The sequence below is a fragment of the Epinephelus moara genome, chromosome 24, assembly GCF_006386435.1.
Source record: "Epinephelus moara isolate mb chromosome 24, YSFRI_EMoa_1.0, whole genome shotgun sequence".
Lineage (NCBI taxonomy): Eukaryota > Metazoa > Chordata > Actinopteri > Perciformes > Serranidae > Epinephelus > Epinephelus moara.
In genome coordinates, this window is record NC_065529.1 from 41252359 (window position 1) to 41272006 (window position 19648).

Below are 19648 nucleotides of genomic sequence, written 5' to 3' on the forward strand. Positions count from 1 at the left end.
ATAATTATAAGGCTACGAAAACCAAACGAATTTTATTTTATAGCGATTATACACTTGTATAAACATATTAATGGGTAGAATATTCAGATTCAGATTTAGATTGACAATAAACCATGCCAAATATTACACACTGGCCCTTTAAGACCTCGATGGCAGCCCTGCTGACAAAGATTTTCTTCAACCCAGCTGCCAGAATGAATGGTAGCATTGCACGCTTCTGCAAACCATGGATACGTTACAAATGTGCATTATTATGTAGTAGATATATTGAAACTCTAGGTTTCTTTATGCTTCAGAATGCTGTGGTAAATGTGTGGTTTGATTCATGCACAAAAAAACATTTGGTTACAAAAGATCATGTTTTGGTGCTGACTATGTGGTTTTGGTGGCATTATCACTGGAAATGCAACGATGGCTCTGTAAAAAACAACTGCTCTCAGTGGCATTATCCCAGCAGGAAATACAGCAGTGTCTTGTTATAAAACAACAACTTTTGGTGGCCCAATCCCAGTTCAAAAGGCAATAATGTCTTGGTAAGAACAGCTGCTTTTTTGGCACTATCCCCTGTGGAAATACAATGATGGGTCACAAAAACAGTCACATCTGGTGGCTAGAAGCTGCTGGAAACATAGCGATGACTGGTAAAACTAGGGCTGCCCCCTAGTGGTTGACTAATTGTTAATCGACCAGAACCAATCAGAATCAACCTGATTTCATTGGTTGCAGAAGAAAAATTGACAAAAAAAACCCATGTGAAACTCTATTAGGGGCTGCGCCTTGTCAAAACAAATCCAAACCTATATGACTGGACCATGTGGGAATTTAATTTGAAAGGACAGACACAGGAAGTGGCCACGCCCAGCAGTCAGACAGGAGTCACGTTACAAACCAATCACAGCCGACAGATATCTTTCCCTACTACTGTAAATATTCAGTCTGATAAACACGGAAAAGTTGATCATGTTAGTGCAGGGCTACCCAGAGCTTTACATCTGTCCCACGGACGTTAGGCCTACACACTTATTTAAGAAGACTAGCTCCTGCCGCAACCTGCCGCCATGCTCTTAAAAGCCGGCACAAAAAAGGCACAAGAGTAGTGCCTAGCGCCTGACCTCGCGTTTTCCAGGCAGTCAAAGACACAGCATTAATTCCCAGGGCTGGTGCCTGCGGTTATTCCACAGGCTAGTTAATAACATGTCGGGCAGGAAATCCAAAGTGTGGGATCATTTTGAGAAGGTGAAGGACGAACCCAAGGTGATATGTAAACTCATCTTCATTGGTCGACTACAAACATGACGTATCATCTGAAACATGGAAGTAGCTACATGCCCATTAGCCCACAGCGTCATTAACAGGCGGCTCGCTCAGTGTGTGACGTGCACTTGTAGATAAAATATAGGCCTATATTAATGAAGGTTCATTAGTACGGTTTTGTATTTCTCTGTAATGTAGCACAGTGTTAACAATGTTACTGATACTATTCTTTCTCACACCTTCAACTCAAACCATTGTGTTGTCCTGCCCAAAATATATCATTTATTAATTTAATTAATATTGTAAATGTGCGGTCGACTAATGGCCCTAAATGACGACTATTGGACGACTAGGAAAATTTTTAGTCGGGGGCAGCCCTAAATTAACAGTGGTCTGCAGCTTGGCAGGCGTCTCGTCTAGCTGTCACATCATCCACCATCCCCTCCACCTCCCAATCAAGGTAAGCTCATATACCTCATCACTTCAGAAGCATAATTATGATACATATGAATCATACAAATATAACGTATCCATGGTTTGCAAAACTTAACATTTTCTTCTGGCAACTGAGCTGATTTTCCTTTTTATCTCTCTGTATTTGTTCTGCGTTTTCTTGGTTCTTTTGAAATCCTAAAATATTTAACAGAACTTAATGAAACCTGACTAACATTATTTGCTGCCCTGACTCACCAGGGCGGTTGGGATTATCAATAAAAACCATAAAGTTTGAACTAGCCCTGAGTGCATGCACTTGATACAAGAAAGTAAAGTTTTCCTGGATGAGCCAATCATAAACAAATATTTGAAAAAGGTAAGAATATATAAAAAAGACTGAACATCCTGAGATATAAAGTGAGGTTGTCTCCACCAGCACTTCCTCGAGGGATGAGCATAAAACAAGTAAGTCTTTTTTTCCTTTTCTTTTTTCACCACAGTGGAAAATGATGAGAATAGCACAGTGAATCTCTCCGTGGTGGCGGGTGGGGGAGGTAATTGGCTTTGTCTTCGCTGGCTACATTATAGTAAACGCTGATGTAGCCCGTTGCTTTGTTTTTACAAAGAAAGCCGTAGTTCTGTTACAATACAATCCTGACTGCTGCATTCATGGACTCAAACCAAGACAAGTGCAGAGAAAGGAACCCAGAGATAAGATAATTCAAGACATGGGAAGTATTGCCGGAAGAGGGGTGAGGAGGCCACAAAGAAACCCCCAACCACAGCATTTCTGAGTGGCTGCCTGCCTCTGAAGTCTCAGCCAGTTTGACAGCAAGACATATCCATCATAATTCGGGGAAGGAAAAGAGGAAAGGTTGTACTCCTAACATTGAGACTTCTGTTAAATATTAAGACTGGTGGAATTAATTTTTCAACACCCCCTCTAATCTTTGATGTCATGTATTTCAGAGGTGCTAGTCCATTGAGAATCTGTTCACAAAAATGGAACACGTGACTCCGAGAGTGCTCAAGCTCATTTTTACAGCTGTCCCCCATTCGCTAATAATGGGTCAGCTAATGTTTGAAATCTCAATGGGAATGAAATCCCCATTTGAATGAAATAATTGGAAAGACAGCATAATATACTTTATACTAAAGCTTTTTTTTCCTCAGGATTATTGCTCTGATTATCCTTATAAATCAGGACTAGCATCAACTGTGGCACACAGTTACAAGCATGTGATTTTACCTTGGTAAATAGTAGTTTTGAGAGCACTTACGCAAACTGTTAAGCAAACATTTATGAGTGTTTTGAGTCCTGCAGTAAGTATACTAGCATTAGATTTATCCACACAGTAACACTATGTGGATCCAGTCTACCTTTTGCAGAGCATGTTTCCTGTTCACAGTTCACATTTTACCCGACAATTCCCTCTGTATCTTCCACTTACCCTACTTTCTGGGCCCACAGCCCCCTTCCTGTTAACACTCCAACCCCACCCTTATGCCTCCCTCTGCCATTTTTCCATGTTTCATTGCTCCTTTGAATCCTTTAGTCCTTGACTTTATTTTGAAATCCCACACGTCATTAAAGGCTACAGCTGGTAACTTATAAAAGTAACCTTTTGTCATATTTGATGCAACTCACTAAATCCACACAGTAGTGCATTAAACAGATCATCTGTGAAAAAAAAAAAGTACCTCCTCTTCCTCATTGTGCGTCTACTGGCATTTGCAAGAATCCACCGAACATGAATTAAAACAACCGATCAGAGCCGAGGAGTCTCTATCGCAGCTGTCAATCGTATCAATCTCTGCTCGTGAGCTGCAGTCAAGCTGTCAAACTAGGCAGCGCTGATCAAATTAATCAAGATTCTGTCACTACATTGCCATTTAACAACTCAAATGTTTTCAGGAACATATTTAAGTCTACTGTTTAGCTGTTAAATGAGAACATTTTGAAAAAAAGTAGAGGCAAAATTAAAGCACTGCCCACCAGTTGGAGCAAACTTATCATGTTACAGCTAAATAGTACACTGAAATACATTTGTGAGCCATAAAACCCCTTTAGCATTGTAAACTTTACTGTTAGCACCATTAGCTGTGTCAACACGGTTAGTGGTGCTAACATAGTCAACGATGCTGAAGGGCTTTATGGCTCAAAATGAAGCCGCTTACTCAATGCAGCTATCTGGGGGGAGACTGAAGGGAGGCCATTGTGTTTCTGCACTAACGTCAACCAACCACTGGTATGGCGTTACCAGTGGTAATTGCAAGTGAGGGGCATCCAAGAAAAGCCCCTGCAGTGGATGCTCAAGGTTTAAAAAAGAAAACAAAAACAAAAAAAACAGCACTCAGAGCAAAAAGACTTGAAGAAAGTGCTCCTAGGGGCGGGGGAAAGAAATTGTACTCAGACACACGCCATAAAGCTGCTTTTTTTTAGTGTACTGTTTAGCTGTAAAATGAAAACATTGTGAAAACAGTTGAGGCAAATCGAAGCGCTGCCGAACCTGCTGGAGCAAACTTTATCATTTTACAACTCAACAGTACACTAAAATATGTTTTTGAGCCACAAAGCCCCTTTAGCATTGTAAGTTTTACTGTTAGCTCTGTTAGCACCGTTAGCTTTGTCAGCAGGGCTAGGGGTGCTAACATAGCTAACAATGCTAAAGGGGTTTTACGGCTTAAAATGAAGCAGCATACTCAATGCAGCTATCTAAGGGAAAACTGAAGGGTGGCTATCATGTTTCTGCACCAATGTTATCCAACCACCGGTACAATGTTACCAGCGGTAACTGCAAATGAGCGGTGCTGCTAGGCTAGCTTCCACCTGGCCTTGCTGATGTGCATTGCAGAGCAGCCAAGGCTAACATTAGCTAACCTTTGGTGAATGGAGAGTGGGCAGTGAGCGCTATGTTTCAATATGTTAACGTGGCTAGCCGACTGTCTGTCAGCAAAGCCAACAGACAAAACATTTACATCACAAAACATAACAGTTTCACCACCTCTAAATGGCCAGTGCTCTGAAATACTATGCTAAAGCTCACTGAGTCAATGAAGCACTGGACTAAAAGGAAAGACCTCTTGTACTTCACATTATTTTGCATTTTTTTCTTAACAATTAACCGGTTAGTTACCATCTAATGGTGTTTGTTATGAGAGTTTCAGCAAATATGACATAAAGGTATTTTTAAGTTATTTATTACAGCTTTAATCAGTGAGTTATTAAAGTCTGATTAGCAATAACACAAATGAAGGTAGATGCTGAAAGCATGAAACAAAAATTACAAGCCTTTTCCACAGCTTTGCACAACAAAGCTTAACATCAGGACAACTTAAACATGTTTAATACGCAACCCAGTGAATAGGTAATTGAATAGACGAACACTCTCCAGCAAACCACATTAAACACACAACAAACTCTCCCCTGTACACCAGAAAACAGCACATACACTGTGGAGATCGATAGCAATGGGCCCCCATGGAGGAGCAGCAAAAACAGCACACCGCAAAGAGAGATCGATTGTCCCCTAGGAGTTGCATCTGAAAGCTCTTTCCTGTTATGTAGGCCTTCCTGCAGGACTCCTCCTGCCTACAAATGCAAGCAAATGCAACTGCCTAGATGGAGGGTGAAAAAGAGCAGTCTTGACAGAGCGCCGTCTGATAGCTCATCCAGTCAATCTCTGCATCAAATTAACTAGCACATTGTCAGATACTCTTTCTGGCCTGAAGCATTACGCTTGAATGGGTCAGGACTGGCGACTGTAAGTCAGCACACACTCGGTGGAAAGTAGAGGCAAATTGCCTAGAGGGCGGGATGCAAGGCGAGGTTTGTAATCACCCATGTTTCCTTAAGGAATGAGCATGAAACAAAATGACGAGGATAATGCTGTGATTCTCCGAGTGCCAAGGGAGGTGTGATTGGCTTTGTGCTGGCTGGTTACATTATAGTAAGTGCTGATGTAGCTCATCTCTCTGTTCTTATCCACAAAGCTCGAGTTCTGTTGTTTGCTATCCGTACCGCATTCATGGATTCAAATCCACACAGATGCAAAGAGGCGAGCTCGGCGATAAATAGGTAGAAAGCATGGAGGTATTACTGAAACAAGAGTAAGGGCCCACAAAGACAGCTCACAAAAAGACTTCGCTGATTATAGACGCTCTAAAGCCCCATTCACTGTGAATCAAATATATATATTTTGCGCCTAATTCATCACCAATTTAAGAAGCAAATACTTATTACTATCCAAGAACATTTCTTACAGCGCATACTCAAATACTTTTTACACCTCAAATAAAATTGGTGATAAAATCCTTGATCCACCACAGTACTTGGAACCAAATTTTGCCATATAAAATCAAAATACACCCACAGAAGTTAATTCTAAATGCTTTTTAATGTAGGACGCTGCAGTAGACACATTCACTTTCAGTGTAGCATTGAGAGGGAAGAAATCTGAATTACTATTTTTAATTCGTACCTGTAATCAAAATTGAAATTGCCTTTTTTAACACAACTTCCCACAGAAATATTTATCAGTCACTAAAACACTTCACTGAGCTGTGCTACCTTCTGAAATTGCCAGTACAACAAGGCTTTCATTAGATAGAATAAGAGTGAAAGGGGAGAAATCAAAATAAAGTTCCATTATCATTGCTCCTATGAAATATAAAGACTGAAAAAATTATTTATGATTTGTATTGATTTAGTAATATCACAACGCAATTTAAAGGAGACAAGGAATTTCATTTCACTCTGTCTGTTTGATGGTTACAGCAAAGTCGTTCACTTGCATATGGACATTCGGGACATGTCCCTTCCGGCGTTTAGCAATTTTTCATCGTCATGGTTTTAACGATCTCAAACAATTTGTGTCATTTGAACTCCACAGAGGTGTTTAACCCTTTCAATTTAGTATCAGATCTATGCAGTTACTGCAGGAAGTTTATACTCAACACATTCTCACTCCAACCTTGTCACATATCAACGTTTGATCATGGACCTTCCATGTCAAGATACAATGTGCAAGATACTCTGGGTGCGTTGGTTGTTGACGTTCTGGAACGCCTTTTCAAGTTCTACCTGTTACATGCATTGTCTTCTTTAAAATACACTTCCGTTTCCACAGGATATTTACCATTTATATACAGTGTCTTTCAAAATATACATTACACTACATGAGTAAACCAACGCGAACAGAGGGTTTTTTTTCGTCCAACAACTAACGCACGTGGTTGGGTTTAGGAAAAAAGAACTGCCTTTGGCTTTATAATCTTACCGGATGGCAACACTGCTCTCCTGAGTGAAAGTCTGTGTTTGTTTGACCCGTCCACCACCCCTTCCGCCAAACCTACTCGGACTTTCGCCACCCTAACTTTTGTTCTTCTCCTGCCATGTGTCCCCCTGATGCTGCTGAGCCGCCCGCGTATCATGCCAACGTTAAAGGACAACTTTTTTCGTGACTGTCTGACACTGAAGTCACTGCCCAAGCACCGGATTTCGACGACCTCTTGATGTTGTTTTTGTTTGAATTTTTATGACAGAGATAGACCTCTGTCATAAAAAGTTCAAACAAAAACAACATCAACAACCTGGTCTCACTCAGAGGTCGTCGAAATCCGGCGCTTGGGCAGTGACTTCAACAACCCGGTCTCACTCAGAGGTCGTCGAAATCCGGCGCTTGGGCAGTGACTTCAACAACCCGGTCTCACTCAGAGGTCGTCGAAATCCGGCGCTTGGGCAGTGACTTCGGTCTCACTCAGAGGTCGTCGAAATCCGGCGCTTGGGCAGTGACTTCAGTGTCGGACACTGACAAAAAAAGTCGTCCTTTAATGTCAGCACAATACCTGGGCGGCTCAGCAGCGTTGATGGTAAAAAGAGAGGCAGTGAGGGATGGGGACAACCTCATCATCTGGTCACCCAGAGTAGGTATAGTGGCTGTTGGCTGGCTTTGTGTCAGCTGTGTGTATACAGCGAGGAGTTTGAAGCTGTTGGTTTTTATCATTATGGGCAGATGTGGCCTTTTTTGCATGTTTGTGGGGGTAATCATAAAAAGAGAGTTGTCTTCATATTTAGACAACCAAACCTTTCATTTTCTTCTGCCACAAGCAGCAGCCCACGAGCTGATAATGCCCACACAAAGCCTGGTGGCACTTCAAAGCTGGAGTGTGGGACTTTTCCACACAAAGGAACATCAGCTGCATTCAAGCCCTTGTCAAACAAGTTCACAAAATGCTGATAAACCTATCACTGCCAGGGAGAGCTCACTGCATTTCACAGTATACCTGAGTTGTGGTGTCAGATGTCTGTTGCATCTTTCCTGCACTGATGCACTGGAAGCAATGTGTTTTACTTCAACCAGCCAGAGCTAAAGGGGGCAGGAAAGGTTGAGAGACCGTAACAACGGAGCAGCAGCTGAGTGTGGCGGAAGCAATGGGGGAAAATCCAAGGAAGCGTCCAAGAAAAGCCTCTGGAGTGGATGCTCAAGGTTTAAAAAAAAACACAGCATTTAGAGCAAGGATTAGAGTTAAAAAAAGACTCGAGGAGAGCGCTCCTAGGGGCGGGGGAAAGAAATTACACTCAAACACACCACCACTGACTTTCCCAGGGACCCCATGGAGTATTACTAGACAGTATTCAAAGACGGGCACATACCTGTGTTCTTCAGATTCTATTTACTGCAGCTATCAAATGTATCACTATTAGCTGTCTTGATCCAGACCCCCCTACTCATGCAATCTGATTACAAACACTATGGGAATTGTATTGTATGGAAGAGATCACTCATTACTTACACTTGCAGACAGTCACATTCACAGTCACATAAGTTCAGTGAATTTCTAGCACAGAGCTTTTATTTTGAAGCGCTGTTTTCTGCTGTCGAGAGAATGACTTTCAGACAGCTACTTGACAGAGACAGCAAACTAGCTCAATGACATGGCCAAAAGTGAGTGTGACACAGAATGTTTTAAACTGTGGGACCTCGAACTACTGACTAAGGAGAAATCTGTTGCTGAATGTGGATGTAGGGAGTGGGAAGATGTGGGGGGGAGTGTGTAGTCCTGAATATTGAAAATAAAAAAAATTAGTTAAAAAAACAAAACACACCACCACTGGGCTGCATTTACACCAAATCAGGCATTGCGGTGGAAACACTGTCGTTCAATTCATTTCAATTTGGGGAGTGCGTCTAGGCTATGACTGTGGGACCCCAAGGGATGCTGGAAATCCAGGTGTGCCGTGGGATTTTGTGATAACCAAATATTATTATTACAATATTTACAGGGCCTTAACAAAATGTTGGGAACTCATTTTTTGTTGACTGTATCAGTAGGTTGTGCACACCCATTTCCTAATAAAGAGGCAACTCTAGCTAAAAAAGTGTGAGGGATGATAACATTCAAAAGGAGAAAGTCGTGAGTGGTACAATGGATTGCTTTACTATATGGAATAAATTACAACAAAGCACCAGTGAAGATGACCTTCCCCTCAAAAGAAAAGAGAAAAAACTGTCAGTAGACAGTATCAAGAAAGCTACTTGTTTTATTTTTTTCCAATTTTTATTGGCTCATGTCGTGATAAGAGTGATAACACATGTTGAAGAAGCTATTGTGCAGGTGTGCCTTGAGATTCTGGCTTGCCCTTTGGTGGGCGCTGGGCACAAAAAGTTTGAGAACCACTTCATAATGAGTAAAAGGAATAAAGTATACATTAACAGCTGGTGTGTATTATCCTACAAAGGAGAGCACTTTTTTTTTGTGTGTGTGCAAATGGGTCTTTTGTGGCAGTAAAGATACTACAGTGATGATAATCAAAAGCAATTCATTTTTAACAAATGTACCTTATATTCAGCCGCTGAGATGGAGAGATTGGCTTTCTGTAGCTTCTATAACTGGTCTCCATCCTCCACTCCCTCACAAATGGGCCATTTAAGTGACACCCCCACGCCACCACACAACCCTGCGGCTAATCACTGCAACGTCTGATTTGGTGTGATGCAGCCTAGTCTCTAACACTAGTAAAACCAAACCTATGCACGCCCTTGATGTGCTGCATTCATCATTTCTGGTACATTTAAGGATCTTTAAAAAAAGACAAATAAATGCATACTCATGCTCTTTCATGATTGGAGCTTGAATACTGGAGGTCCTCCAAACTTCAAGTGTCATCAGCCACATGCAAGATCTGTCATTAGCCTTACAAGGACTAATCTATGCATTGGCACTTAAATACAGAGAAAGTTACAGCTGCTTCCAGTCTTTGAAAGATTGTGACGAAAAGCTGTCAAAGACACACAATACCAGGCAATCTTAGATGAAGTCAATATCAGTGTCACTTCTGGAACTATCTAATAATTGCATGTGAGGGGGAAAAAAAATAATCTCTATCGCTGTTAGTCTATTATGGCACAATAATCACACGTTGCTGTGAGGAAAGAGTATTCTACAAAAGGAGAAAAGGGAAAAGCTAAAAATATAGTTTTCCACAAAATGCTCAGAGTTTATAAAAGATACAGAATATTGAGGCATTCATTTTTTGGTCGTACAAGTGGATTTGTCAGACTGCTACGGCTTTGTACAGAAGATTTACCATTCTCAGGTGGAAATGGGAGATTATAGCGAGCAAAAATTCAGCTTTTTGCATTTCTTAGTAGTCTTGAGCCTCTGTGTTACACCATGAAAGTGGGACCGTGACCAGTAAGAGGGAATTTTTTTTTTTTCTTGACTGGAAGAATGGTGTGACTGTGGCAGGAGTCCACATTTCTCTCTGGCTGACTAACACAGGCTAAGCATTCTGATACAGATCCGGATACAGGTCAGCGCAGGCGGCATCCAACTGTTTCTGATGCGGATTCATTTGAAATCCGCCTTTCCCTTCTGTGTATTAGACTTTATCTCACTTCCTGTATGTATGTTTGTATGTGTGTGTGTGTGTGTCCGAGCGTGATAGGTTATGTTTTCTGTTTGCGTGTGCATTCATGATTCCATGTCCGTGTGCATGTAAGTGTGTGCGCCATTCCATTGTGATGATGCCTACTCTCCCAAAGGGATAGTAGGATTGTCCAGATAAATCATCCTCAGCTGGGCAGCCACACCACACATGGGAAAAAAAGAGGGGAAAAAGGAGGAGAGGAAAAAAAAAACAGCGAGGTAGGAATGTACATGAGCAGAATCAAAGAAAAGCAGCAGAACAAAGAAGGGATGAAAGGGAACAAGGAAAGAAGGATTGCTACAAAAGGATGCAAAGAGTGAAACGTTCCAGCTTTAAATGAAGTCGTAGGGTGCAATGTATGGCCAGCACTTCCTTTGTGTTGCTGAACATTCAGACAGGGATGTCTGCAGTGGGAGGAGAGCCAGAGCAGAGGGAGCAAGAAATGAGGAGATGGGCAGACAGCTGCCAGCTGTATTGTTGAGGCCCCGGGTAAAAGAAGACAGTCCCCAGGACGCCTTAAACGTGTAATCAAGCCAACCACAGCCAGATGACTCCTCGTCCTACTGCTCTCTCTTTCTCCATCTCTTGCTCTCGCTCAGTAAAACCTGTTAATGCATACACAGTGGGGCTGTGTATGGATCATAGAGACTTGAAAGATGGGTGAGGCAAGCCGCTGCATGTTCACCTCAGTGATTATATGCCTGAGCAGGGCTGTGCTACCTGGGATATATGCACCACTGTGGCTGGAATAAGGACCAGCCCGACCAGATGTTGGCTAAATCTTTAACACTGAACTCTTTATCCTGAGCAAAGCTGCTGATTAGAGTTCGCCGATGCCTCCTGTCCTCATGTAATAATGCACTGACCCCTTTGCCCAGTCACTCCTGTCTGGCCTGGTCTGACCAGCGGCAGATGGCTGGGAATAAAGTTGTGTAGCACGGAGCAGAAGGTCATCTCGGTGTATTTACCTTACACGGCATCAAGAGGTCGTTTGATTACACAGCAAGTTTGACATATTTTGCAATTTACTAATTCGGCAAAATAAATGGAGCAAAAGCAGGTAACACATCACGAACAGAGTTAAAGGAATGCTTCACCCCACAAATGACCGTTGACGTGTGCTTTGTGGGACTTTGGTGTTATAAAGGGATAGTTCTGATCACCAAACTGATCGAGGCGGTGGTAGACCAGTAGCTCCCATGTTCAGCAAGGTAAAATTACTGTTTTGTCAATGGAGTGTGGCTTTCAAGATAGCATGATGAAGTTTCACTTCCAGTTCAGTTTACCAACAGAAATGGCTGTTTGTTTGGCAAGCACTGGCATACAACTGGATAATCTCCGAGAGCTTGTTATCCCAGAAACAAATGTCCACTACTCTGAGGTCCAGTTTCTCCAAAAATACACACTCCCTGCAGTCAGACAACCGAATCACTAGAAGAAATGTTTGCATTGTAGCCTACGTTTCTGTAAATCATGGATCCATTACATCTGTACATTCATTTGTAGTGGATACGTTGAAACTTTACATTTCTTAACAATGCAGTGGCGAATGTGAGTTTCGGTTTAGACATGAAAACCACTGGGTTATGGTTAGAAGACAATCATGTTTTGGCTAAAACACTCATGTTTGGTGGCACAAAAGCCACTGAAAAAGAAGGGATGGGTCGGTAGAAAAAAACCTGGGTTCAGTGACTCAAATGCAGCTGGAAACGCTGTGAAGGGTGTGTAAAAATACCCAGGATCAGTGGCTTAAACACAGCTCAGAAACGCCCCCAAAGGGTAGTAAAAACACCCGGGACCAGCAGCTCAGACACCACTGGGAAATGCCACGAAGGATCGGTGAATACACCAAGGATCTGTGGCTCAAATGCAGCTGAGAAAAGCAGTGAAGGATTTGTAAAAATATTTGGGATCAGTAGCTCACATGCTGCAGGGAGTGAGCATTTATGAGAAAGAGGACTTTGGAGCAATGGGCGTTTGGTTTTGGGATAACAGGCTGTCAAAGAATTGGGCTATCGGTCCAATGGGACAGTTTTCAGACTAATGGGGCTTTGGAATCTTGGGCCGTTGGAACAATGGCATGGCACCACACGTGGACTCCAAAGACTTCAATTCATCAAGAATTTCCCCGTTTCTTTGTTCACTGTGGATGCATAGGAGGAAAACAATGTTTTTTCACAAGGGTGAGTTATTTATACACAAATGGTCATTTGGGTAAGTATTCCTTAAAGGAAGTCAGTAGTCTTGTTTTAGAGTCAATTGATTTTGAGGCTCACCGGACGGTTGATTGGTACACGAGGTCTTCACGCCTGCGGTAGTCCTCCATGTGAGAGTAATTGGTATTAAACATAGCATCGTAGGTGAAGATTTTCTGCTTGATGGTCCCTCCATCTGTGACCTGTGAAGCAAAAAAGAGAGAGCATTAATAAGATGATTCCTCTAATGATGGATGGGACAGGGCCTACCCTTTGAGCCCCTAGAGCTCCTCCTACGCATAAACTGTTGTCCCATGGCCTGGAGTGTAGATAGCACTCCTGTCTGCAATTACCTCATTGATTCATTTGCAGCCATGATAAGCTCATCCTTTATAATGTCTAAAAGCAAGGGACTGAAAAGCTGCTGACATGATAACATCAGCGAGACAGTCTCTGAGGCGTCTGACGGTATGTGTTCGTGCACATGGTTAAGTCTTAATGAAGACTGACACAGTACGGTGTTATGCATGTGTCAAGCAGTCTGCTTTCTGCAGAGGTAATGGCTTGTGACGAGATACTGCAGAGGTAGGGGGATAGGATATTCAAAACACTGGTCTCATCTTTTTTTTGTGCATGGCAGATGATGGAGTAGTTCTTTCCTTTCTAATATTCACAGGAGTGTTAAAGTCACTTAGCATTTGAATGACTGTGATTTCTCCTCTCCTCAGAAGCCACAGACAGCCATAAAGGAAAAAGGGTGACAGGATTTTAATGGAGCCACTAATGCTGCTTTGAAGAAGGAAATTGTTGGTGGGCCAGGGATCCTTCTTCCGCTTGCCAGTGAAGATGCTATCGTTCTGATCCAATCCAATCCCTTCAGTGAGGTAAACAACGTCAAAGCATTTCATGATTAGTCCGTATAATGTATAAATTACACGTCGCCTCATGAAGAGACAAAGCCAAATTGTGTTTATATAAGCAAACAATTGTTCCCTGTGAGTGTGGGGTAACTCATATAACCTCTTGCCTCTGGAGAAAGCACACTGCCTGGGGCTTAGTTTGCTAAGTGGTACTGCACAGGGAGTTGACAATGCTGAAACAACCAAAAGCAAGAGCGTGGGAATAAATCACCTGTAACCAATAAGAGAGAGGCTGTTTTTTTTTTTGTTTTTTTTTTACAGATTTAGAATACCAAAAGGTCAAAATGCTTTTGCTAAAGCATTCCTCCACTTGAGCATATGATTTTATACTTTTGTGACACCATTTGGCTAAGAAAGGTTTTGGCACCCTTGTTGAGGACCTGGGAGTATTGTGGCCATCTGCTCATTTTTAATATCAGTTCACACACACAGTTCACATCATTGCTCGATGTAGACACCCGGCCGTGATGCGGCTTCGTTTCTGAGCTGCAGAACAGGGGAGAGGCAACAGGAAAGGGTCAGCCTCTAAAAGCAAAGCCATGTTTGAAAATTGTGCTTTCCAACCACCCAGACTTGTGCCACCACTGTAGTTACAGTAATGGACCTTTTAGAAACACCACCATGGGGAGTCAAGAGACATTTCTGTCTGACATGGCTCTACAACACCTTATGTGACAATGGTCTCGACAGAGCTTTAAAAGAATGCCGCCCTTAACTTTCTTGATGTATGACACCTATACAGAAAGCTGAGAGGCAGCACATTTTTACTGGATTAATAATGAGATGTCACGGACATGTAAAGTGATATACATTGCAGATTAGCACAGTGTGGGGCAAGCATTCATAAAGACAAATTACGCAGCAAAACTGTCAATGAAACTGGAATGGTTCATTTCCAGTTACTTGCTTCTATCTTCCTCAATTTCACACAGGAACAGTGCTTGGCCAAGCACCTGTGAGACTAAATCAAAGACATTTCCATTTTACAGAGGGATTTTTCTCATTTCTATTTCCAATCTTCAAAAACGTATCCCCCTTTTTTTTCCCTGTCAGAATAATTTGCTACCACTAAGTATAAACAACAAAAGTCAGACAATAAGTCAAATAATTGTTTATTGATGCTCATTATTTTCTTGCTTGTTTGAAGCAACCCAATCTTTCAGAAGCACAGCAGCTTCAAGTCAAATTTAGTTTTAGGTTTATGCATCATGAAGATGTAAGCTGCTGTTGAAATTTTAATTTTCACATTTGGAATTAGCATACTAGGGTTTGGGGGAGCTGTAATAACTACAAAACACAGAACTGAATAGGATACTCTGGAAATCATGCACATTAATCACTGCAGAAGCATTACATGAGCGTGTGTCTGCAACAGAACAGCCAACACTACATGTTGCATGCATTGTTTTGGATAACTTAACACTTAACAATATTTTTTGCCATGTCAAAGTAATATACCACATTGTTAATAGGATTTTGATAAGATTATTACATGTCATGTTCATAACTTTCATGGACAGAATTTCTAGGTGCAGCCGAGTGGTGGAGGGTGTCAGGTTTGGTTCGTCCCTGCTTTTTGCGGATGATGTGGTCCTCCTAGCTCCATCAAACAGTGACCTCCAGCTCTTGCTGGGATGGTTCGCAGCCGAGTGTGAAGTGGCTGGGATGAGAATCAGCACCTCCGAGTCTGAGGCCATGGTCCTCAGTCGGAAAAGGCTGGATTGGCCACTCCAGGTCGGGGGGAAGGTCCTGCCTCAGGTGGAGGAGTTAAAGTATCTCGGGATCTTGTTCACGAGTGAGGGTAGGACGGAGCGGGAGACTGATAGGCGGATTGGGGCGATAGCAGTGATGCGGACGCTTAACCGGTCCGTTGTGGTGAAGAGGGAGCTTAGCCAGAAAGCGAAGCTCTCGATTTACCGGTCGATCTACGTTCCAACCCTCACCTATGGGCACGAGCTCTGGGTAGTGACCGAAAGAACGAGATCGCGAGTACAAGCGGCCGAAGTGAGTTTCCTCTGCAGGGTGGCTGGGCTCAGCCTTAGAGACAGGGTGAGGAGTTCGGACATCCGGGAGGAACCCGGAGTAGAGTCGCTGCTCCTCCACATCGAGAGGAGCAAGTTGAGGTGGTTCGGGCATCTGGGAAGGATGCCTTCCGGACCACCTTGGGAGGTGTTTCGAGCATGTCCAACATGGAGGAGACCTCGGGGCCACCCCAGGACACACTGGAGGGATTACATCGCCCGGCTGGCCTGGGAACACCTCAGGGTTCCCTCGGAAGAGCTGACGGAAGTGGCTGGGGAGAGGACTGTCTGGGCTTCTTTGCTGAAGCTACTGCCCCCCGCGACCCGGACCCGGATAAGCGGAGGATGACGAGTATGAGTACGAGTACTACATGTCAAGTAATGCATTACCACCTGAAATGACATGTTTATTTTTTTATTTTTCATTCTTCCACATAGCACCACTTCCACCAGTGTGACACCAGAAAAAATATCTGCAAAGAATCTTGTTTTTGTATCTTGTCCATAAACTGTATAAAAATAATGGACATAGCTACTGTGACGTCATCTACTGATTTGTGCCATTTTTTTTTTGACTGCCATTTTGAAGCCTGAAGTAACATTTTGGCCTTTGCCATCTTGGACTTTTGGAGCCAGAAATAACCATATTTTGACAAGAGGGTGGAGCTGTGGAGAACAGAGAGGTGGATCTGACAGACAGCCTGTCACTCAAAGCGACCACGATCTTAATTATGCATAACTTTACTAAGTTATGGCAAGTTGTATAATAATCCACCCCCATTCAGTGCTTGTGATCGGCACATCTGGGTGATGCTGTTGAGTGTGTGTTAGCATGTTGGATATGTTTCAATCCATAGACCCTACAATGGCGGAGCAACACCAACACACTGTCCTGGTCTTATAAGCCCTGAGTCCACAAAACACTTTCGGTATAGTACCTCTGGAACCAAAAGTAACCCTTCAGACATGGTACCTAGACCCTAGGTCCGCTTAGCGTTTCAGCTTCAAACAGTACTCTTTCATGTGGGCGGGACTAGAATATAAAATATCCCCCTCCACTGGATTTGTAATGAACTGCAATAAACTGTTGTTGGTGACACACTACTCTACACTGACAGTAACACTGGAGGTGTCTTATTACTTTCAAATGAAAATAACTAGTGACATAAACAATATTACATTTTAAGAGTAACTTGCCCAACACTGGTCGCATGTGTATGTACACACTCTGCAAATCAATGGCAGCCTTTCAGCTGACCTAAAGCAGCCACTGAAGTGTTCAGCCCTCAGGCAACAGTAGCTGTGAACAACTGACTGTGCGACTTTACACAAGGCCCTGACACATTTCATCAATTTGGGGTTGACAACATTTCAGCTTGTTAGCAGGTAACAGTAATATTTAGTCTGCTCATGGATTTTAGAAAAGCACCAGCACTGGATCCTCTGAGATTTGTACTACAACTGCATCACCTCTGTTGGAGCTACATCTCTGAGTTGGCCCGAACACGATGGCCTCAAGGTAGTTGTTCAGAGTTCTCATATGGATGTTGGTCAGGTCTAAGATGACACAGACCTTTCATATGACTAACCTGCTCTATGTGTTTGTGAGCTAAGCTTGACTAAATTCCAATAACCTTGGCAGCTCACTATGGCAGCTTTTCCATCATCGTAGCAAACACCTTACACACAGTGGCAACCCAAAGGAGGGGGCCATAGGGGCCCCCTGACACGATAGCTGCCCCCCTTCCGGCAAAAACAATTGAAGGCCGATTGTACTGTCTTTAAGAGGCTGTGGCGTGCTCATTTTTCAAGCAAAGGTGGTGCTATCATATGAAACTAGACAACCTAAGGCATCCATTGGTACCAGTCATTCTGGCACATCTTGTCAGGAAGGGAGGAAAATAACAGTCTGTATTAGGCTAGATTTTGGCGAGGGAACTACTGGCATGGCCATTTTCAAAAGGGTCTCTTAAGCTCTCACGTCAAGATATCTGAGTCAAAATCTGGTTGATGGGTACCTTTGACTCCCACCTAACTTGAGAAACTTGTTCAGAGTAAATGTTTTGTTCCTCACAATCACTGTATTCGTTCAAATTAAAGCTGAGTATTGATCTTAGCAAAGAAAAGGATAACAACCCAATTTGAGGAACTATGAAAAGACAGGATGGTTGTGTAACTAAGAAAGTTGACTGTGCTACCCCAAGCACATCAGATAATTTGTATTTTTAACTGCAAAATAAGAAATCAAAGTATTCATTAAGTGATCCCTTAACTCTCCACATTGATATAGTTTTCAGTTTGCCCATATTCAGTTATGGCTTTTGAGTTTGGTTTGCCACCCAGAGGTTATGGCCCCATCTGGCCATCCCCAATATGAAAAATTTCTGAGGGCGCCCTGCTTAAACACACTTTTTTTTTTTTTTTTGAAAAACACAAACTCTAACATAGCACAGTGTAAAGGCCCTGACACACCAAGCCGACGGTTGGCCTTCAGTCAAAGTCGGGCCGTCGGTGAGCGTTTGTTGCCCTAGTTCTTGTGGTGTGTCCCGCACCGTCGGCACTTCAGCATCTGCGGCTTTTCGTCCAATTGAGCATATTGAATCGGCGGCGGAGTTTGTCGGTGAGAGATCACTCTGATTGGCTGTTCAGGTTTTAATTCCTCGCTCCTGTAGCAAGTGAATCTGCATGTAGTGAAGCCGGGGCTAACCGGTGTTTCTTCCTCAGGCTCCACTTCACTCAGCTGCCCCACAGACCCGCTGCTTCTTCCCACTTTAACCTGAATAGCCACAGCATGACTGGAGGGAAGCACAGCCAGTTAGCCTCCGCTAGCTTCCCAGCTAGCCCCGGCTCTCCGTTTGGATCCAACTGGAGCACCGAGCCCCGGTTTGTTATTCAGGTTAGAGTGGGAAGAAGCAGCGGGTTTATCGGGAAGCTGAGTGAAGTGGAGCCTGCGGAGGAAACACCGGGACCACCTGGATGTAATAGTCCGTGGAGGTGCTGCAGTGCTCGACTGCACAGATAGGAAACCCCTCGGCTGACAGGATGTACCACTCTGTCACTCCACTACTTTGTTTATCTCATGCATTCCTCGGACTTCCGGTTTCCCTTTTTGCGTTATTTCCTGTCAGGTGCAGAATGTACGTGCTACTTCGCCGTTGGATGTAGTCTTTGTAGTGTGTTCAAATGCAACTGACACAGGGCGACGTGAGGTGACGTAGACGGTGCAACAGTTGGCTTTTGTTGCTGCTAGTTCTTTGATGCTGTAGGTAATTTCCAGTGTTGGGGGTAACACGTTACAAAATTAACACGTTACAATAATATATTACTTTTTAGCAGTAACAAAGTAATATCACATGTTAGCAACAGAATTTCAGGTAGTATTGTTACATTTACCACCCAAAATAAACTGTTAATTGTTTTAATTTTTCATTCGTCTACATCGCTCCACTTCTGCCACTGCACCACCAGAAAAAAAAAAAAAAACATCCTCCGAAGGTCGTTGTGTGTTGTCATGTCACTACTAGGGGTGTAAATCACCAGCTTCATCACGATACAATATTATATCGATACGGTGACGATACGATGTTTGCCGATATCACAAAGTCTGTCATGATACGATTTTGATTCGATTCGATTCAGGAGCCTGCGATAGATATGACGCAATATCATATGCACAATCATTTACATCAACTCACAAAAACAACTAGAATATGATCTGACCATTTTATTTCTGAGCTTTGTTTGTTGTTTGAGCGGAGGCGCGCTTGCCCAGAAATGGTGACACAGACGTGCTATGTGAATTTCAAAATAAATGTGTATCTTTAAGATGATGATATGGATCGATGTTTTCATTTTGCATCGATATAATCGGATCGTTAATCATTGAATTGA

The 19648-nt window shown here is 42.9% G+C and overlaps 1 protein-coding gene across 2 annotated transcripts in view; it reads right to left on the reverse strand.

The window, feature by feature from the left end:
• The window catches only part of igsf21a (immunoglobin superfamily, member 21a), a 360747-nt gene that overhangs the window by 146051 nt on the left and 195048 nt on the right, over nucleotides 1–19648 (reverse strand). For both annotated transcript variants that reach the window (XM_050038823.1, XM_050038824.1), the window contains one exon: nucleotides 12898–13019. In XM_050038823.1, coding sequence (XP_049894780.1) covers nucleotides 12898–13019 — 122 coding nt within the window. The remainder of the gene's footprint in view (nucleotides 1–12897; nucleotides 13020–19648) is intronic.